The 23,557-nt window shown below is 38.7% G+C and overlaps 1 protein-coding gene across 1 annotated transcript in view; it reads right to left on the bottom strand.

Moving 5' to 3' along the window:
* Positions 1-23,557, bottom strand: part of LOC120459701 (uncharacterized) — a 78,672-nt gene that overhangs the window by 33,543 nt on the left and 21,572 nt on the right. Inside the window, exons 7-10 of the mRNA XM_089132668.1 lie at positions 9,316-9,699; positions 9,175-9,231; positions 6,220-6,600; positions 6,079-6,135 (exon numbers count right to left, since the gene is read on the bottom strand). Coding sequence (XP_088988794.1) covers positions 6,079-6,135; positions 6,220-6,600; positions 9,175-9,231; positions 9,316-9,699 — 879 coding nt within the window. The remainder of the gene's footprint in view (positions 1-6,078; positions 6,136-6,219; positions 6,601-9,174; positions 9,232-9,315; positions 9,700-23,557) is intronic.

The following is a 23,557-nucleotide window of genomic DNA, read 5'->3' as shown; positions in this document are numbered from 1 at the left end:
TATTACAGTAATACTTTTTTTTTTTTTTTTTTTTTTTGACGGTTGTACATTTTTCTATTAAATGAATTTCCTTTTATTTATTATTATTATTAGTTACAAAATAGCCTATAGTATAGAATGAAAATGATATCATGAAAGCAGTTTCTAATCACAGTAGTAGAATGTTTAAAAGACAGGAACCTTAATCAAAATTAATACAAAAATACAATTAAAAACATGAGAAGACCGGATGAACCCTATTTCTCACAAATCGCTTTCCTCTTCTTAAAGCATGGGAGATCATTCCAGTTCTGGATGGAGTCTGAAGGCGTCAGTTCAACACAGTCCTCGTCTCCACCTGCATTATTTGGCTCTCCTTTATACCAAAACCTGAATAATAGTGAAAAGTGCAAAAAAAAAAAAAAAAAAAAAAAAAAACGATAGAGAAGATTTCAGTTTTTACTAAAATAAATAAATAAATAAATATTTAGGGTGTGGTGTTTGAGGAAGCCTCGTGTTTAAAATACGTCCACAGAGAGTATTGTATCACTTACCCTTGTTTCAGTGTTGAATTATCCACCCATTTCATGATCCCCTCAGTCTCAATGTCCGTCAAACCAATCCACACACTCTCCTTGGCTAATGAAGTTATGTACCTCTGTGTGAATATAAACAGGGATAAGTGTGATTCCTCTCATTGACTAAAGCCACACACTCACACAATCTCACCTGCTTCTCTTCAGTGTTGATAATGACCAGATCAGCTCCTCGATATCTGCAGAACTGTCTGCTCCCAGACCAGCTCAACCACTCACTGGATATGAAAAACCGGTCCTTTCCTTTAAGTAAACATACAATTACATTTACATTTACTAATTGTGTTGAAAACTGCAAATAAAAATATAAATCAATTGTTAAACAGTAAAATCCCCAGTAAATTAACATTCCTGGGGCATGTTCTTCATACGTTCGAAGATCAAATGAGACATCCGAGATAATATCATCATTCTAATATCATCATTCGTCATTATTAATTATAGCAGCAGTGACCTTGTACAGCATAATATTTTTAACGTTTACGACGTATTCAAAATATTTTCTTAAAAGATACTCTTACACAATTTCTTACTTTTCTTCAAAACTTTTTTTAAGACATACAGACATCAATAATTAGCCTGTGAATCTCAACAATGGTGACAATTATAAAGCATGTTGCAGTGGATTCTGGGTGCCACCAATCAAAACTCATTCATGGCTCCCATCATGCATTGCTGCATGAATAAATAATGAGCTTATGTTCAGAGGTGATCTGTTTGTCACCATTGCTGAGATTCATATGCTAATTCTTGATATATGTGTGTGTCTACACAAACGATATTTTGGATTTTTTATTTTTTATTTGATCGTATAGATTTCATTGAAAAGGATAAAAATGGTATGTTCTGGAAAAAGCCATTAGGTAAATTTAACTCAGAATTTCACATTTTCTACTATCAAAGGTCATGGAAAAAAACGATCACAGATAGAGCAGTTGAGAATGCATTTAGATAACTGCAACTCTGTCTTAAATTACATGAAATTTGGATTCAGGAAGAATTATTGCACAGAAACAGCCGTTCTACACTTCACAGAAAAAGTACGAACACAACTTGATAAGGGAGGAGTTGTTGCTGGATTTGCGTAAGGCTTTTGACACAGTGAATCACAATGTTCTTATTTCTAAGCTCTCTAAATTTAATCTTTCTGCCAAAACATTAGCATGGCTCTCAACTTACTTGTCAAATAGGATGCAGTGTGTTAGAATTAAAAATGTAGGCTCTAGTTATATGAAAAACACAATGAGACTGCCTCAAGGATCTGTATTAGGTCCTTTACTTTTTAGTCTTTATATTAATGATCTTCCACAACACTCTAATGGGGTTGACATACAATTATATGCCGATGACACTGTTTTGCACACACATGCAAAAAAATCCTAAGGGACCGTTCGGTATTTATGGAAAGTATAGGAAAAATAGGGGAGGGTCATGTCTTTTTATTCTTTGATGAGGGGAGGGTCATGCAACTTTTTCTTGGCTATAGGGGAGGGTCACCCAACTTTTGTATTCATCAAAACAGGTAAATTTCAAAGTGGCTTGTTTGGTGCATATTTTTTCGGTCTCGACCCCCGGGCCATCGCTATCAGATGGGTCTGACCCAACAAAAATCCGAGTGGCGCTGACAGTCCGCACCCGCTTCAGTACGCGCTCGGAAAAAGTGCATTAGAACAGAACAGCAAAGAAATGTTTACCTGGCAAAGCTTTAAAGCACGAGCAAATAATGAACTTTTGTTATTGTGAATAAGTGCATTGTCCTGTGTGTGTAACTGTACCGCTGCATTAACATGTGATGTGAATGTACGTACGTTGAGTGTATTGGGACTGAGGCGCCCGAACTGCAGCTGATATAGCCTAATGTGCGCTGTAGCAAGATATACGACCATATTTTAGTTTCCATTCTTATTGCGTTTCCAGAACAGTGTTAGTGAGTAAATCTGAGCTGTAGGCTTGAATTCGTGAGGTGTGTGCGCTGTGCGGTTGAATGAACCGGTTTGTCGATCTATCTGAATTTTGATCAATCAGGAGCTGATGAAATCCACAGAAGCCTTTTTTCACAATCATTTTGGAGGGTCATAGAAAAAAATATTGCTGGCGAGGGGAGGACCAAGTCTTTTTTGACTACAGATCTCAAATCTCCTCCGGTGGCCCCTTAAATAAATAACGAACAGTCCCTAAGCTAGCAGCAGAGAAATGACCTTATGCCATGCAAAGTGTTGTTGAATGGCTTGAACAATCTTGTCTTACCTTGAAGACAAAGGGTATGTTCTTTAGTAAAAATAAGGGGCAGACTCAAACTGCAGATATTTTATTTAAAAACGAATCAATTGACATAGTTACTGATTTTAAATATCTTGGATTCATTTTAGATTCAAACTTTAATTTTAAGAAACACATTAAGGAAATGACAAAAACTATAAAATACAATTTTGCAAACTTTAGACCGATTAGATCGTTCCTCCCTATGGATCTAGCCAAAATATTAATACATGCTTTAATTTTTTCACATATCTCATATTGTATCACCTGTTGGGAACAAGCCAGTGAGTCTACAATTAGACCTCTAGAATCATTATACAAGCAAGCTATAAAAATACTTGATAAAAACTAGGGCTGAGCGATATATCGCACGATATTGTTATGCGCATCTCGTCAGTAAACTACGGCTCTTCGTACACAGCAAAAACTCCAGTGTTAAATTAACACACCTGGGAGTGTATATGTGTCCACACTCAAGAAGGTTAAAGTTAATGAGATAATTAAGTGATTCATTGATTGAGCATTATTGAAGACACCTAAAGCAGAATCATAAGGAGAAAATCTAAAATTGTAAGCCACCGTTATGGTGATCATTGTTTGCTTTAGTTGAGCTCTTGACCCTTATATTATTAAATTTAGATTTTGTTCGGATGTTGTATCTGACTTATAACTGCCAGATGAACAAAGAAAAAAAGTGATCTAATGGTGTTGGTTATATTATGACAATTATCATTTGAAATTTATGTTTGTGATTTATTCTGTGAGTTACAACATAACTGTGATACTGCATAAATATCCAGAAGTTTAGATATAATATAAAGGATTTTTTTAAAAGTTAAATAAATCTTTCTTTTAGGCACACACAGACCTCAAGATTCAATCAATGCATCTCAACAACGGTGACAAGCAGGATATTCAATTAGGAAAAGTAAATTACATAGACGATTCAGATCATAATTTATTCATACCGCAATGCATGATGGGAGCCATTATTGAGTTGTGATTGGTGGCAACACGGATTATTATTTTCAGCACTGTTGAGATTCACAGACTTGTTATTGATGTCTGTGTTTCTAAATAAATGCTATGGTAGTGATTTTGATCAGAACAATTTTTATTAAATGTTTTGGATTACAAAAAAAAAAAAATAATTATCACATGCTGTAAAATCACTAAACTGTTGCTAAGAAGTTAAACCAGATCATCTGAATGATTTTCATTTTTCAGATCACAGCATGATTATGGAAAAACATAATCAACACTATCAGATCACAGTTGTCTATTTCCATTTGACTGTTATAAATCAATAACAGCAGACAAACGAAATTTAAATTTAAGGCATAAGGATCAAGAGCCCAACTAAAGCAGACACTGATCTCCATAATGGTGGCTTACAATTTTAGATTTTCTAAATTTCAGATTTAGTCAGAAATAAAACCCTTTCTGAACACTACTCAAATCCGTACTCACTGAAGCTGATGTGGTGTTCATAAAATGTAAAAAATAAACAACTCTAACTCTGGTTCAATGCATCAACTGGACACATTTATGTTATAGATTGTACATGGTCCCTAATATAAAAAAGAAATTAAAAAAAGATGAATGAGGGATGAATGAGAGATGAATGAGAGATGGATGAGGGATATTCTTCAGTCTAAATGAAGCAGAATTTCTATATTTTATAGTTCTTTATCATTAAAAACACAAGGACTGTTTGTGACTATGAAGTGTGGCATATTCAGAACTACTGTACAGTGAATGACACACACACACACACACACACACACACACACACACACACACACACACACACACACACACACACACACACACACACCTGTGTCATATATTTCTAACAAAACATTTCCATGGTTTTTGAGGAAAATATTCATGGTAAAATCCATGTTCAACTTTACCATAGAATATCTGTAGCCATTAGAAAACATTCAGGAAATAAGCCAATAGAGCAGGGGTCTCAAACTCAAATTAACTGGGGGCCGCTGGAGATAGAGTCTGGGTCAGGCGGGGCCGCATCAAGTATTCCACAAAAAAAAAAAAAAAAAAATATTTAAGTATTCTAAAAATGGAGCACAACGGATCCAATCTTCTCAATCTTTATTATTAACGTTTCTTCTGAACTGTTCCTCTGAATTTGAACATTCCTTTCTGTGCATGATTGATTCTTCATAAGCTGTCCTTCTGACAGTTGAAGTTCATTTTACAAACTTTCTTTGTTTTTTTATTATACACAACATCTTTGTGATGATTATTTGCTTTTTATTTTCTTTATACAACACTATTATATTGAATGTTTTTTTTTTTTCCCGAAAGGCACATTTCCTTTTATTATACTTAGAAAAACAATTATTGCATTTGAAATACAAATAATTCTTTCTACATATGTATAGTGTCTCAGGCAAATTAGCCTACTGACTTAGCACACATCAAAGCAAACCTTCTTATCAACCTGTTGGACCAAGTTCATTACATGAACTATAGTTCAAAGTTCAGTTCATATTTCAAAAATGAACTAGTTCATAGTTCTTTTTTTTCCATATGTTGCTGCGAGCTTCTTTTTATTATTAGGCTATTATTATTGCCACAACCCACATACAACCACAGATAACAATCATTTTATCGACGGGCAGAGTTTGCACAGACATGTAAGATTTTCCCATCCTCACCGACCTCATAAAACCCTTTTAAATGATCTTTTGACGCCTCCTCGCTCCTCGGTTCACAGACACTAGAATGATCGAGTTCACTGTAACGTTCATCAGGCAGTAATACAGTAGGCTACGTTCAGTTCACGTTCGCCCCAAATATGAACGAGTTCATGAACTATCGATCATTGAACGCGTTCAGACACTGATTGAAAATGATTATTCTCACATTGTTTTAGAGCAGCGGTATCCAACACGTCGCTCGCTCAAGTACGTTTCAAATGTAGGCGCACATCAAGCGCCCAGCGCGCTCATAATTGAAGCGACGCGCTCATTTTTTCCAGGCGCAGTATATTTGTACTTCGTGGTTGTCTATGACAACTATTGACAACGAACCCACCGTAAGCTGTCACGAGACTATATATGGTAGCCCATAAGGGATAAAAATAATAATAATAATAAAAACGCAGCAAACGCAACGACGGGCCGCACTAACATTAAACTTTATTATCAAGTAGGGGGCCACAAAATGGGCCGTGAGTTTGAGACCTCTGCAATAGAGACAAAGTGTGTTTCATTACCAGGTGAGATGGTCACTGGTGTGACAGTTGTAGGGCTGGTGTTAATGCTGCCAGTGTCTGAAAGTTTGGATGAATAATGATTAATCAACAGAAACACAAATATCATGAATGTGTAGAAAGAGCTCATGTGAATATAATTACCTGCACAGTATGCTGAAATGAACACAGCTGGTCTGACCAGTTCATAGACATAATAATATCCTGGACAGGCTTTGACTTTAATGGGATAAGACCCGTAAGAGCAGCAGAAACTCCAACCGTAACCGCAGACATCTCGAGTGACGACTCCATCTGTTACTGTTGGGTGTCCACCACGGATCCACAGTGGGATATCAGTGCCACAGCTGTACTCAGCAACACACGTGTCTGGGATATGAGCGCTCATGCCGTTAATGAAGAGACGATACCAGCCGCTCCAGGAGACAGAGTCAGAGTCATACTTGTGGGAGGAGGAGGAGTAGTTAACTTTATTATTGATGGATCTCCATGGATTGTCCAGCACAGTGTAGTTGTAGCAGGGGTCTGTAGAAAGATAAACTTAGGAAAAGTTTCATAGTATGGAAGGCATTTTCTGCCGAAATAAAATAAATAAATTAAACGATAAAAATTAAAAATAAAACAAGTTTAACCATTTCATTACAGAAAATGGTACGCAGAATATGTGACAAAATTGATAATGAAATTAAATGATTTCATTTTCATTTTCATGGTGATAGTGCATCATCCCTGTCAAATTGAAAAATAAAATGCAATTGGTGATTTCACGTTTCATTTTCACTACAATCTCGAGACAAGACTGCCAATATTAAAATGAAAAGGCAAAAGTGAAAAGAAACTGCAAATACAGTTTTCACAAAGCTTTTTTATTAACATTCACGCTATAATAGTGACAGAAATCAAATTCAAATGTAAAGTTTAGTTTTAAATTTTAATCATTTTATTTCCTCTTTTATTTCACAGTTTTGATTTTCGTTTTCATTTTCAAAGACAACCTGTATGCAAATTATATGTTAATGAGTGGGTGTGGTTCGCAACGCCGTTGCGTGGAGGAGGGAAAATGTCGGTTATGACCAGTATAGCAGCAGATTTAAACCAGCTTGCAAATATTTCGGATGATGATGACTTCATTTTGCTTCGAGTTGAATCTATCTTAGACACACTTGGGCACTTGCAGCCGTCACAAACTCCGATGTCGATCATCTAGTTGTTAATAATCTAGGTGAGGTTGTGCAGTGCCTTCAGGCAGTAAATTGTCCGGGGAGTCTCGTTTAATGTAGGCCTACATTAAATTACAAATAAAGTGCACAATATATATTTTACATGAAAAACGCTTTGCTGACTTTTACGATGTTACTACTAAACGTGGAAATGTAACTTAACCAGTCCGTGAAAACTGAAAAGGGTCCATTTTAAATATAACGTTACGTGCAACAAGGTGAAAGCTGTTCGCTTCAGTTCCGTTACCTCATATGATGCTCTTTCATCCTCCGTCTGATGGTTCTCTCGCTCGCTCCGAATAAGTTTGCTACCTCTTGAGCAGTAAAACCATTTAGAAGATACATCCTTAGCGTTTCTAATGGGATGTCATACCTTGGACGACCCGGGCCGACGAGACTCCCCGGACAATTTACTGCCTGAAGGCACTGCACAACCTCACCTAGATTATTAACAACTAGATGATCGACATCGGAGTTTGTGACGGCTGCAAGTGCCCAAGTGTGTCTAAGATAGATTCAACTCGAAGCAAAATGAAGTCATCATCATCTGAAATATTTGCAAGCTGGTTTAAATCTGCTGCTATACTGGTCATAACCGACATTTTCCCTCCTCCACGCAACGGCGTTGTGAACCACACCCACTCATTAACATATAATTTGCATACAGGTTGTCTTTGAAAATGAAAACGAAAATCAAAACTGTGAAATAAAAGAGGAAATAAAATGATTAAAATGTAAAACTAAACTTTACATTTGAATTTGATTTCTGTCACTATTATAGCATGAATGTTAATAAAAAAGCTTTGTGAAAACTGTATTTGCAGTTTCTTTTCACTTTTGCCTTTTCATTTTAATATTGGCAGTCTTGTCTCGAGATTGTAGTGAAAATGAAACGTGAAATCACCAATTGCATTTTATTTTTCAATTTGACAGGGATGATGCACTATCACCATGAAAATGAAAATGAAATCATTTAATTTCATTATCAATTTAGTCACATATTCTGCGTACCATTTTCTGTAATGAAATGGTTAAACTTGTTTTATTTTTAATTTTTATCGTTTAATTTATTTATTTAATTTCGGCAGAAAATGCCTTCCATATCATAGAGTCACAGTCTAAAACATTATATTATACATATATTTATAATATCTTTAATTTATAACTAAATTCTATTTATGAAAACACCGGTAAAAAAAATATATTCTCAATATAAATATATTCGAAAAATCTAATTCCCAAATGCCAATAACCAAATTGATATTCAAAAAATTTCTTTCATTTGAAAATTGTCACATATTTGTAAATCATCCTGACCATCCATTTGTGTGTAACTATAAGATTATAAGAAAAGAATAAAAAAAACATGTCACATTTTGTGTTTTTAATCCGGCCAATCATAACAGGCCTGAACTCATGCATCATCCATAGGAAGCAGATTAATGAGAGATGGATGACGAATGGATGAGAGATGAATGAGAGATGAATGAGAGATGAAGTATATATATATACATATATATTGTTCACTCTAAATGAAGCAGAATTTCTAGATTTTATAGTTATTTATCATTAAAAACACAAGGACTGTTTGTGACTATGAAGTGTGGCATATTCAGAACTACTGTACAGTGAATGACACACACACACACACACACACACACACACACACACACACACACACACACACACACACACACACACACACACACACACACCTGAGAACAGTCTACAGGTTTCATATATTTCTAACAAAACATTTCCATGACTTTTGAGGAAAATATTCATGTTAAAATCCATGTTCAACTTTACCATAGAATATCTGTAGCCATTAGAAAACATTCAGGAAATAAGCCAATAGAGACACAGTGTGTTACATTACCAGTTGAGATGGTCACTGGTGTGACAGTTGTAGGGCTGGTGTTAATGCTGCCAGTGTCTGAAAGTTTGGATGAATAATGATTAATCAACAGAAACACAAATATCATGAATGTGTAGAAAGAGCTCATGTGAATATAATTACCTGCACAGTATGCTGAAATGAACCAAGCTGGTCTGACCAGTTCATAGACATAATAATCTCCTGGACAGGCTTTGACTTTAATGGGATAAGACCCGTAAGAGCAGCAGAAACTCCAACTGTAACAGTAACCGCAGACATCTCGAGTGACGACTCCATCTGTTACTGTTGGGTGTCCACCACGGATCCACAGTGGGATATCAGTGCCACAACTGTACTGAGCAACACACGTTTCTGGGATATGAGCGCTCACGCCGTTAATGAAGAGACGATACCAGCCGCTCCAGGAGACAGACGCATCATACTTGTGGGAGGAGGAGGAGAGGTTTGGTGGATTATTGATGGATCTCCATGGATTGTCCAGCACAGTGTAGTTGTAGCAGGGGTCTGTAGAGAGATACACTTATGAAAAGTTTCATAGAGTCACAGTCTAACACATTATATGTGGTATCTTCAGTAATATAGAAACTGAATCATGCGGAATAACTATGATATAACTTTATTCTCTTGTGCAGCAGAGTCTACATGTGACCGGCATACTTTTCTCTTAGATACCAACAACTCTTACTCTACCCCGGAACCCCCACATGATCCCGAAGGTCAACTGCACCTCTTGTGGTGTGGAGAGCAACTGCTGTTAACTACACATAAATCTCAGTATACCACATTATATTATACATATATTTATAATATCTTTAATTTATAATTAAATTCTATATTATGAAAACACCAGTAAAAATTATATTCTCAATATAAATATATTAAAAAATCCAATTCCCAAATGCCAATAACTGAATTGATATTCACAAAATTTAATTTCCAAATTCAAAAATGTTCTTGTCATTTTTTTTTCTAAATTTCTTGCATTTGCAAATTGTCACATATTTGTAAATCACCCTGAATTTGTGTGTAAATATTTAAGGTTTGTTGTGTGAAAAATTAATATTTTATTTTTCATTAGACATTGGGTTTTTTTTCTTTTGATTCAATCATGTGTTTGTTATCTGTGTTCTGCGTATGAGAACAGAGGACCCTGTTTTCTGTTGATATGTTGATGCAGCTGGAGAGTGTGTGTGAGACACTCAGGAGCTGGTTGGGCAGTGACCTCTGACCTCAGAGATGAGAAGACCCCCTGGTCTTGGAGGTAGCCATAAAGTTCCTTTGTTCCTCTTGTCTAAACAAGTGAATGACAAGAGATAGCTACCACTATAAAACTGCTGACAGACCCCTCCTCATCGTCTCACTCCGCCTGCAGCTGGACTGTGGTTGGACTGGGAACTATTCTTGCAAGGATAAATCTTTTAAAACACCATTGGAATCTTGATGTCTCTTACGCTGTAATGCTGTTTGTTTCATTATTGTTTTTGCCACAACAATTGGTATCAGAAGTTGGGATCTGCACGGCAGTTTCTTCTGGTCCTGAAGACGACTTGACGACTGATCCTCCTAGAAGCATTAGGCTTCTCGAAAATGAAGAGAAAAGAGTCAAACTGCTTTCAGGGCCAGGAGGGACTCGACTGAGATCATAATGAATCCAGTGGCAGTAAAAGCATCTCGGGTAAGAGACCTCAAATTTATTTGTATTTTTATTTCGAATGGTGTAAATTAAGTGAGTCTATTTCTGTGGTGCGGGTACAAGATTTGTCCAGAATTAATTGAGATTTGGGGTCAGATCAAGATATTTCAGGTGGACTTTAATCTGGAACTGAATGAGATGGGGAAGCCAGATCAAGAGATTTCAAGCAGATATAAAGCACTATAGTACACCCTTAGCTGATCTTGGGTTCAGAAATCAGATCTGTTGGAGACGTCCAATGCAGTTCACATGCAATGCAATAGCAGTCGGTCAATCCCACCTTTCCAGTAAATAAGGCTTTTTTAAAGCTGCGTATCTCCGCAAAGTGTCTATTGTAAACTCAGCTCTGAAAAAATAGTCTGCAATAGGAGAGCAAATGTAATAAGTTTCGGCCTTTCGAAACTCTGTTTTCAGAGTTTCAAAACTTTTTTTCACCTATTCGCACACCAGTTTTCAGATCACCATTTACAAGGTTTCAAACCTGGAAAACAAACACAGTGGGAGAACACGGACAAATTTGAAACTCTGAAAATGTGTTTGCGCAACATCGTAAAAAATAAATGTTGCAGCTCTGAAGAAGGAAATATCAAAAACAACATTTGCAGAAATATTTGTATTTTTTTACATTTTGCAAACTTGCAAATCTTATTTTTTGATCTTGCAAAACTTTTTTTTTTTGTTGAAAATTTTGAGTTTTTGAACATTTAGCTTCAACCTTTTAGATCTTTATTTTCACTTTTGAATCATGGCAGGATATTAATCCCATTGCAGACAAACATAATTTAAAGTGAAAGTGTAAGGGTCAAGAGTCTAACAGAAGCAAACACTGATCTCCATAATGGTAACATGACAATTTATGATTTTCTCCTTCAGAGATTCTCCTTGTTATCATCAGGTGTCTTCAATAATGCTAAATCAGCACTCAATTAATCAATAAATTATCTCATTAACTTTAACACTATTGGATGTTAATTTAACACTCATATCTGCATCATATCGTCCATCTGAAAGCAGGTGAATGTGATTTACTACTAATCAAGGAACCGGCTTTACTGATTAGATGCGCATAACAATATCATGCGATATATCGCCCAGCCCTACGTTTACATGGACCCTTAAAATCAGACTGACGGTTCAATCTGACTAAAAATCTTCATGTAAACACCTTAATCGATCCGACTGGAGATTCGATCGGATTGAAAGTGGTGCTTGTTTCAGATTCTCATCCACAGACGACTGGTTTTGGGCGTAGGGTTTTACTGCGTGATAAATATAAGCAGCTCGGCAAAATGGTTCAAGCTCATTGTCTTCAAATCATGACCAGAGACAAATAAATATTAAGTGTGCTGTTTAAACCAAATAAAGAATCGCAGTATACTTGTGCAGTGTGAGCATGTCAAAAAATAAATTACGATTCGAATCTTTTGACATATAAACATGCACATCAACCCGATTACTTTATTTATCGTTTGTGAAAACACCGTGTTCGAATTCATCAATCGGATTGATTTCATTACGATTGAACCATGTAAACGCAGTGTGGACACATATGTACACTGAGGAGTATTAATTTAACACTGGGGATTATGCTGTGTACAAACCTTGTGTAGATATCCTCCCTAGTTCAGTCTCCAGCTCCAGTTTCGTCTGATTCAAAGAGTTGAAGTTGTTCTTCAGTTGGTCTTTTTCAGTCATTAGATCAGTGTAATTGTCCTGTAAGCTGTTGATAGTGTGATTGAACTCTTCAACGGTGTTCTTTAACAGGTCTCTCTCTGCTGTGATGATGATGTGCTGCAGTGTGATGAAGACCAGCAGAAGAACACACATGAGCCCGAGACACACTGTCATCAACACCAAACACCTGCTTCCTCCTGACAAACAGAGACAAAACACACAAAGATCAGTGAATACCCTTCATATTATTAAAAAAGGAGATTACAATCAACCTTTTAAAGGGGAGGTTGACTGCGATTTCTAAATAACATACTAAATAACTCTATAAAAACTCTATAAAAACTCATTTTAGAGACTAAATAGTAATCATCTGTTAAAAAATACACGCCGACATCACAGACCCATGAATGAGGCATCAAATCGTGCGGCCTATTGAAGAGAAGTGTCCTATCACTTTTATCAGAGATCGGGGGTACGGTGTTCGACCCAGGGGCGAACAAATTTCCAAAAAATCCCATAGACTTAACATTGAGACAAACTTTGACAATTCATAGCTCCGAGCGAGGATTTCGGACAATCGAGTGATTTGCCACATTTGAAGAGGCTGACAGGCTCTGAAAGATCATACCACACAATGGGGTAAAAGTTGCACCCCTGGGGCGCAGGAGCTGCCCAAATTTTCCCCATTGACTATGGTGAAGGACGTCCCATTAAATGCATGTTTTTCCTACTATGGTAAATTGCATAGGGATTTTGTATTGAACATAGCTCTGGATCACAGTGTCGTAGAGACAAAGGGGCAGGCTCATTTTACTCAGACGGCCAATCAGTCTCTCAGGATCATTGTGAAGCCATCAAGCCACGCCCTAGCAACCATTTAGAGCACCTTACTAACAACTCCCATAGACTTCCATTGAAAGAGATCGAAGGGATATCTCAGGATATAAGTGTCATAGAAACATGAGGGTGGTCTCGTTTGACTTGGTCCAGCAAACAGCCAATCCTGAATCACCTCAACACTTACTGGCAACGCCCTAGCAACCATTATCGAGCACCTTAGCAACCAAAATCCAAAGAGGGATATCTTCCATTCTGAATGTCATAGAGGCATGGGAGTTGGTTTATATAATTCATACTGACAAACAGCCTTTGGAGTTTCATGATTGGCAGCTGCCAAGCCACTCCCTAGCAACCAACCAGAGTACCCTAACAACGATTTTTCAAGACCTATATCTCTGCATCAAAACATCGTAAAGAGATGGGGGTTGGTTTATACAGTCACATTGACTTTGGAGGTTCATGATTGGCAACTGCCAAGCCACTCCCTAGCAACCAAAGAGAGTACCCTAGCAACCGTTTTTCAGGACCTATATCTCTGTATCAAAACATCGTATAGAGATGCGGGTTGGCTCTTTTTACTCATGCTAGCAAACAGGACTGTCTACATGTTACACATGCTAGCAGTGAATAGCTACATGCTAATATTGATTAGCTAAGTGTTAAATCATGCCAAGAAAATGCTACAAACTCCATAGTAACCATCTGTGACAACTACCAACCACCTAGAACACCATAGCAACCACCCAGAATACCCTAAGCAACCACCTAACAACATCATAGCAACCACCCAGAACACCCTAGCAACCGCCTGGCAACACCAGAGCAACCGCCCAGCAACCATCCTGAACACCTTAGCAACACCCTAGCAACCAACAGAACACCCAAGCAACCACCTAGCAACACCATAGCAACACCCTAGCAACCACCCAGAACACCCTAGCAACCGCCTAGCAACACCCTAGCAACGACCTAGCAACATCCTAGCAACCACCCAGAACACCCTAGTAACCACCCAGAACACCCCAGCAACCAACTAACAACCACCTAGCAACCAACCAGAACACCGTAGCAACCACCCAGAACACCCTAGCAACCGGGTGGTGAGTTTTGCCACTGCAAGCACCACTTCACATTTTCTTCTGGAAATGTACATTCTAGTTATATATAATATTATAATCATATATAATTATATTACATTATATAAATGCAGAAACACTGGCATATATATCTATTTTTTTTTTTAGAAAAACCTACTCGATAAACCTACACAGGAAGTGGTATCTTTTCACAACTGGCCTTCAACATGAATACACACTTGAAGTCCAATTTAAAGGAATGGTTGATTATGATTTCACTTTCCTAACTTTAGTTAGTGTGTAATGTTGCTGTTTGAGCATAAACAACATCTGCAAAGGTACGACGGTCAAAGGTGCGGGAGCTATTTTCTTTTACAGAAATCGCTTTGTGAGCCATTCCACCGAATGTATGATATTTCTGTCTCCAGGATATTCCGTGCATAAAAATGCATGCAAATTAACCATTTAAAATACATTTTATTATCAACTGTCCCAATCTCAGCCTGTGTTCCTGTTTTGTGTGAGGACTTATTTCCTGTCTTGTGCCGTGTTTTGACTCTCATGCTGGAGACCTGAGTTCGAGGCCCGCTCGGAGTGGGTCGAGTGGGACCCGGGGGTTGGGGACACAGAACCACACGTTAAATGTTTAACTCGTCGGAGTCGAGATTTTAACAACGCACAAACTGTTTGCATTGCCTTGAGATTCTTTGTGAGTGGCTCTTTCCTGAGTCAGAAGAAGTGGAAGTCTGAACTGTACAGGCACGTCTACATGTCGATGTATCCGAATGGTAATTCGTTTGATGTATTACTCTCTACAGCGTCAGACGCATATCAGCAATTAATATGATTAATCTCAGTCTGCCTTCTAACAATCATCAGACAACTCAGAATGTCAGTGGATAATGGCATATAGTGCATCATAGCATCGAAATATATATTATATATACAATTCACCTGCTATATTTCTTTATGTACCTAATTTTCCTATCAACAAAAACATATAGCGGGATAACCTGGCTTCTCTTGAGGCTCCCCTGCTTTACAGCGTAGTAATGATGATATGCTAAAGCCCCGCCGGCACATTGACCTTACAAGGAAGTTTTTGACATCGGAAACACCAGCGTTTTCAGACCGTGGTTTAAACCACGGTCTCACCGGAAACACCAGCGTTAAAAACTGAAACACCAGCGGTCTGAAACACCAGCGGTCTGAAAACGCTGGTGTTTCCGATGTCAAAAACTTCCTTGTAAGGTCAAAACTGCAGTGAACCAAAGACAGTCTCAATATTGAGACTGTCTTTGGTTCAGTCTCAATATTGAGACTGTCTTTGGTTCACTGCAGTTTTAAAGAGAAAATACTCAGCAATGGTATTCACACATGAATTTGCACATGGTTTGTCTTAAAGCAGATTAAAAACACCACATAGACATATAAACAACATTAAATGTTTGATTTCCCCCACAAGGGGACTTTAAGTTTCAAATCGACCTATTTGTCTTATAGTGCTTTCATATTCTAAGTCAAACATTGCTATATGGTAAAATATCTAAAGATGAACAAAAATATTGAAAAAGTAAATATATTTAATACATTATATAAAAGCAGAAACACTGACAAAAAATATTTGAAATTGTATTAGACACTTCCTCAAACATTAGTGACACCATTAACATTATCATCTGTGACACCATTTCTGGTTTAAAGTAATTTTCTGCTTACTGTGCTTTCCATCTTTTCCTTCATCCTGGCCGTTACTCTGTGTTAGAGGTCCAAATGTGTCCTCAACATTTCTGCATTTAACATTTTCATAAATGTCTTCTGAATCCATCATTCGCTGTGTCTGACAGTGCGTCTTCACAGATGAGGTGTGATATCTTTAGAATGATGAGTGTGGTTTTTAAAATAGTGTTAACCCTAAACAGGAAATGATTTTACACTGGCCTAAAACAAGCATAACGACTTGCAGTCCAACTTAAAACCTCCCTGCAGACTCATACTACTGTGTTTGTGTATTGTACATCCAACCTGATGTTATTCGCTTCAAAAGCAAACAAGAGGAATCTGTGAACACTCAATTAACCTCATACACACTTAAACAGGCCAAACTGGAGCTTTGTATTGATGATGCAGAAACAGCAGAAAGTGCCTGAATCTGATGTTCTGGGGCCTCATTTATAAAACTTTACGTAGGATTTGCGTCAGAAGTGGCGTACGGATGAAACATAGGACGTGCGTATGCACAGAAATATTCGGATTTATAAAACCGTGCGCACGCACATCCTACGCATTTTTCCCTTAATAAATCACAATCAATTCTAAATGTAGCGCAGCTTTTGCGGCTTCATGTCACGCCCATAGTTGCCCATAAATAGTCCGTGAAACGCCCACAAGTTAATATTCATCAATTGCAAAATCATGTTAAACACAGAGAGGAATTAACAAAAAACGTAATTACACTCAATGTGAAGTAGAAGTTATCGTTGGCGAGGTGGAAAAGAGGAGAAAATGTTGTTTGGAGGGCACAGTGGGCATTACTAATGCCAAAAAGGCACTTGAGTGGCGAAAGGTTGCAGATCCCGTAAATGCTGTAGCCTCACAACCTCGGACTGTGGCCGTAATAAAAAAGAAATGGTCGGATGTCAAAGTCGAGGCAAAAAAGCGTCTAGACATTAATTCAATTAGAGAGGTGGCCAAGGAGTTGGGTGAAATCAAGACTGTCCTAACTGAAATAAACTGCACAATGAGGGAATTCTTGAATAAATAAAATCTTTTTTTCCACACCTTTTTTGTAAAGATGATGCGTTCACTCCGAATCCTTCCATTTAATCGCCACATCTGCTAAGAGCGCAAGATCAGCCATTGTGCGTCATTATACGCATTGTGATGGGGCATTTTATTTACATCCATTTTCATCATCTGACAAGCTACGGATATCGGTTTTAATCTAAATTGGAAATAGTTCAGCGCAAATATAATTTCTTGCAGCTTTCTGAATGGTTGAGGAATGGTCTGAATGGTCACGCCATACGTTATTTTATCAAAAATAAAATAAACTAAAGGCATATGCATGAATACCATGATTCTATATGTAACGGGTCCCAGCCAGGAGTCCGTTAGCAGATATATTTTGATACTCCTGGTCGAAGTGCTCTGGAAATATTGAATATATTACTTAGTTAGAAGAGACACGGGACAACAGTTGCTCTTTTTCCATTCAACCGGAATATCATTTTATTAACAACATTTCAACCTTATATCTGCCATAGAGAATTATTCCTGTTATTTTTGGTTGCTCTGTACTGAAACACAGGTAATATCCACAATTGGATAACACGAAATTACATATTCGTCAAAATGTACATTTTCACATAAATGTATCTTCACATATTTCCTCAACCTTCATAGTTTTCTCTTAAACACACATTTTCTCTCTAAACCACCTTCTCTGTTATCTCTCATTAAACGAGTATTTCTGTATACATTATACATTTTACATAAATTTAAGTGTTCACTTAATAAAACAGAATAGATCCCATTTGCAGTTAGGTTAGGTTCAATTAAATTACATTAAACAAGAACAAACTTCAATTGTTCACACAAAAAGTGGATTGTTATCAGTGTAGATGGTGAAATGTGGAGCATAGAAGAGATAATCTCTAAATTTCTCACACACTGCCCACTTCAGAGCAAGGAACTCAAGTTTTCCGCTGTGAAGTCGATAGTTCCTTTCAGCAGGTGTCAGAGTTCGTGATCCATATCCGATGACTCGCAATTTTCCACACTGTCGCTGATAGAGGATTGCGCCGAGCCCTTTCTCCGATGCATCCGTGTGTAGGATGAATGGCTCCTCGAAGTTGGGATATGCAAGGACTGGGGGGTTGGTCAGCATACTGACAAGCCTTTCCAAGGTGTTTTGATGATCAGCATTCCAAATGATGGGTGTTTTGGATGGCAGTTGTGGACCCTTGGACTTGCAGTGACGTGGGATAGGGTGGGGCATGGAGGACTTAACTTGGAGCAGCTCATACAATGGCTTGGCTATTTTAGCGAAATCCTGTATGTAGGAGCGGTAATAGCTCAGGAAACCAAGAACTCTTCGGAGATCACCAACTGTCTGGGGCATTTTGTTCTTTAAAGCCCTTACTGCCTCCAGGTCTTTGGGGTCAACTCGCACTCCCTCAGCCGATACCAAGCGTCCCACATAGCGAACCTCCTTCCGAAACATCTCGCACTTTTCTGGCCGCAGCTTCACCCCATGATGCTGTAGTGCCTGGAGGACCTTGCGAATCACCTCCACGTGGTCACTGAAAGATCTGGAGTAGCACAGTAGGTCATCCAGGTACGGGATGCAGTACTCATCTCTCAGAGAGCCTAGCATCTCCTCCATGCTCCTTTGAAACGCTGCTGGTGCATTGGAAAGTCCAAATGGGGTCCGTACCCATTCGTAAAGCCCCCAGGGGGTGATGAAGGCAGTAAGATGGCGTGACCCTTCAGCCATAAACCCCTGGTGGTAAGCTTTACCTTGGTCCAGTATGCTGAACATCGAGTACCCACCTAGAGTGTCTATCAAATCCTGTATTCGCGGTAGGGGATGTCTGTCGGGTACAGTTTTTTGATTTAGAAGACGATAGTCTATACAGAGACGGAGAGAGCCGTCCTTCTTCCGCACACATACTACTGGGGCAGAATAGGAAGACTTAGATTTCACTATCCAACCCTTCACGAGAAGATCTTGAATGTACTCTTTCACTTCTTTAAACAGCGGTTTGGGAATGGATGTGTACGCTCTCTGCACAGGAATATCGTCATTGCAGATTTGGAATACAGCCCAGGTCATTTCCATCCCTAGCAAAGGCGTTTGACTCCTCATGAAGCATCTTCCTAGCAGCCTCTTGCTGTTCTTCCTCCAGATGGTCGAGGTTTACAGGTGGGTCCCACAAAGGTGAATCTGAGTTGCTGACTTGAGTGGTGGTGACCTGACTGACAGTCGCCGCAGGCGGTGATTTGTCCAGAATATCTTCCTCCACAACATTTTCAGCACGCTACAGGATCCCTAGAGCTGTCTTGCGTGGTATTGTGATCTCATGATTGGTTTTTATTACCAATTGGAATGGTGACATAAGGCTTTGTTGGGTTCTGGATTTCAAACAAACCTGGCCCTGCTTCCCACTGTCCAGGCGGTAGGCTGTCCTCATCCGTCTCAAACAACACTAATCGTGTAGAGCCACCCATGTTTGATGGAACCCGACACTTCACCCACAATAGTTGTCCAGCTGGGAGCACGATATTTTTGGCACCTGTTCTTAAGCGTCCCCTCTGCATTACTGGCTTTGCTGTCTGAATAAAGTGGACAAGAGCTTCAGCTTTTTCTTTGGGAACAGATATGGCATTTCTAAGAAGGCTAGCAAGTACTGGCACTAGTCTCTCGGGCTTTCCACAAATTAGCACTTCCAAAACATTAAAGCCAATCAATGGTTTATCCATGGGGTAGCTGCTGATGAGGAATGGCACACTAATGGACAGGCTGGGGTCTAAATTCCCTGGCAAGTTCACTGTGATGGCTACCCACCCATCATATGGAATGATACTGCCATTTTCTGCGATAACTTTCAGCTCCTCCTCTCCTAAGATCTCGGAGACAGAGTGAATACTGACGTCAGGTAGGTACTCTTCTTTCCAGGAGCGACTGACTATACTGACTTGGGACCCAGAGTCGAGCAAAGAAGTGACTGCTAAGCCATTTAGATAACTCTGAACTAGGGCCTTTTTGCCAATCAGACCAGCAACCGCTCTAGCTTTAGCTTCACATGGTGACTGGGGAGGGAGCTGAGATACATGGTTACAGTGACTTAATGTGCTTGGAGTTAATGGGGTTGAGGGTGAAGAACGGTGCAACTGGTCGTTACCGGCCTCACTTTCAGGTTGGGACTTATTTCCAGACCCGGCCACTAGATGTCCCTCTCCAGTGCCCGATTGGAGTTTCCCTGTCTCTTTGGTCGTTTTAAACAGCCTGCTGCACGATGTCCTTCCTCCCCACATGTGAAACAGTGGTTACAGTCTTGTCTGTCTTGTTCCACGCAGCTTGGACAACCATAGGGTTTTCCACGTCTTGACGGTGTCCTGTTGTGACTGTACTGACGCCCAATGTGAGTTAGCTGTTGTTGGTTTTGTTTTTGCATAGTCTCAACCAGTCTGGTGAGCTCCTCGACTTTGGTTGTGAGCTCTCTCAACGGATCTGCTTTTGTTTGTTTTGATTTGGACTCTACACCCTCTGACTTTGTGTTAAGTGTCTTTACCACATCGGACTCAAGCTGTGCGCTATGCGCATTCGTTACGGTCTGTCGGCGGGATGAGCCAAGTCTTTTCATTCTCTCATTTTCTTCACTAGTGATTTTCATCACATGACGCAGAATCATCTCATCAGTGACCCCACTGTTGGTCAACAAAGGTTTCAGTTCTCTGCGTATGTCACTGTGTTTGTGTCCAAAGCCTTGGTACACGGTATGTAAGAAAACATCTTGCACTGTAGCTGTAGAGTATTTAATGTTAGTGTCAGCCAGCTTTGATGTCAACAGGATGCGTTGCTTTAAACCTATTAGGCGATAAAGAAACTGTTGTGGTGTCTCGTTCTCATCTTGTTTCGTGCACATCAACTCTTGAAATAACTCTGTGCTGTTTTTTTCTCTTAGGTGAGTTTGAAGAAACCCCTTGAGTTCGGTAACTGTCATGTCGTCTTTGTTTATCAACATTTCTTTGAATATGCCTGGTTTCATGATTCTCAGCACACCACGAACAATTTCTGAATCTGGAAATCCTTCTTTGATTCCATCATCAATTTGTCTACAGACATTGTTATAACTGATGTCTGAAGATTGGTCACCGATCTGTCCGCCTTGCACTTTGAACTCTCTCCGTGGCAGGTAGCTGAGTTCCCTTAAGGACGCCACTCCCTCACGTGCTGACTGAGAGGTGAGTTCACTCGGTGGTTTTCTGTGGTTTTATAGTGCATCATAGCATCGAAATATATATTATATACACAATTTACCTGCTATATTTCTTTATGTACCTAATTTTCATATCAACAAAAACATATAGCGGGATAACCTGGCTTCTCTTGAGGCTCCCCTGCTTTACAGCGTAGTAATGATGATATGCTAAAGCCCCGCCGGCACATTGACCTTACAAGGAAGTTTTTGACATCGGAAACACCAGCGTTTTCAGACCGTGGTATCGGAAACACCAGCGTTTTCAGACCGTGGTTTGAAAACGCTGGTTTTTCCGATGTCAAAAACTTCCTTGTAAGGTCAAAACTGCAGTGAACCAAAGACAGTCTCAATATTGAGACTGTCTTTGGTTCACTGCAGTTTTAAAGAGAAAATACTCAGCAATGGTATTCACACATGAATTTGCACATGGTTTGTCTTAAAGCAGATTAAAAACACCACATAGACATATAAACAACATTAAATGTTTGATTTTCCCCACAAGGGGACTTTAAGTTTCAAATCGACCTATTTGTCTTATAGTGCTTTCATATTCTAAGTCAAACATTGCTATATGGTAAAATATCTAAAGATGAACAAAAATATTGAAAAAGTAAATATATTTAATACATTATATAAAAGCAGAAACACTGACAAAAAATATTTGAAATTGTATTAGACACTTCCTCAAACATTAGTGCCACCATTAACATTATCATCTGCGACACCATTTCTGGTTTAAAGTAATTTTCTGCTTACTGTGCTTTCCATCTTTTCCTTCATCCTGGCTGTTACTCTGTGTTGGAGGTCCAAATGTGTCCTCAATATTTCTGTATTCAACATTTTCATAAATGTCTTCTGAATCCATCATTCGCTGTGTCTGACAGTGCGTCTTCACAGATGAGGTGTGATATCTTTAGAATGATGAGTGTGGTTTTTAAAATAGTGTTAACCCTAACAGGAAATGATTTTACACTGGCCTAAAACAAGCATAACGACTTGCAGTCCAACTTAAAACCTCCCTGCAGACTCATACTACTGTGTTTGTGTATTGTACATCCAACCTGATGTTATCCGCTTCAAAAGCCAACAAGAGGAATCTGTGAACACTCAAAATAACCTCATACACAATTAAACAGGCCAAACTGGAGCTTTGTATTGATGATGCAGAAACAGCAGAAAGTGCCTGAATCTGATGTTCTGGGGCCTCATTTATAAAACTTTGCGTAGGATTTGCGTCAGAAGTGGCGTACGGATGAAACATAGGACGTGCGTATGCACAGAAATATTCGGATTTATAAAACCGTGCGCACGCACATCCTACGCATTTTTCCCTTAATAAATCACAATCAATTCTAAATGTAGCGCAGCTTTTGCGGCTTCATGTCACGCCCATAGTTGCCCATAAATAGTCCGTGAAACGCCCACAAGTTAATATTCATCAATTGCAAAATCATGTTAAACACAGAGAGGAATTAACAAAAAACGTAATTACACTCAATGTGAAGTAGAAGTTATCGTTGGCGAGGTGGAAAAGAGGAGAAAATGTTGTTTGGAGGGCACAGTGGGCATTACTAATGCCAAAAAGGCACTTGAGTGGCGAAAGGTTGCAGATCCCGTAAATGCTGTAGCCTCACAACCTCGGACTGTGGCCGAAATAAAAAAGAAATGGTCGGATGTCAAAGTCGAGGCAAAAAAGCGTCTAGACATTAATTCAATTAGAGAGGTGGCCAAGGAGTTGGGTGAAATCAAGACTGTCCTAACTGAAATAAACTGCACAATGAGGGAATTCTTGAATAAATAAAATCTTTTTTTCCACACCTTTTTTGTAAAGATGATGCGTTCACTCCGAATCCTTCCATTTAATCGCCACATCTTCTAAGAGCGCAAGATCAGCCATTGTGCGTCATTATACGCATTGTGATGGGGCATTTTATTTACATCCATTTTCTGCATCTGACAAGCTACGGATATCGGTTTTAATCTAAATTGGAAATAGTTCAGCGCAAATATAATTTCTTGCAGCTTTCTGAATGGTTGAGGAATGGTCTGAATGGTCACGCCATACGTTATTTTATCAAAAATAAAATAAACTA

This window comes from Pimephales promelas, chromosome 6, assembly GCF_988280905.1.
Source record: "Pimephales promelas chromosome 6, fPimPro1.hap1.1, whole genome shotgun sequence".
Lineage (NCBI taxonomy): Eukaryota > Metazoa > Chordata > Actinopteri > Cypriniformes > Leuciscidae > Pimephales > Pimephales promelas.
Note: the sequence above shows the minus strand (reverse complement) of the source record. Positions and strands in the feature narration are given on the sequence as shown.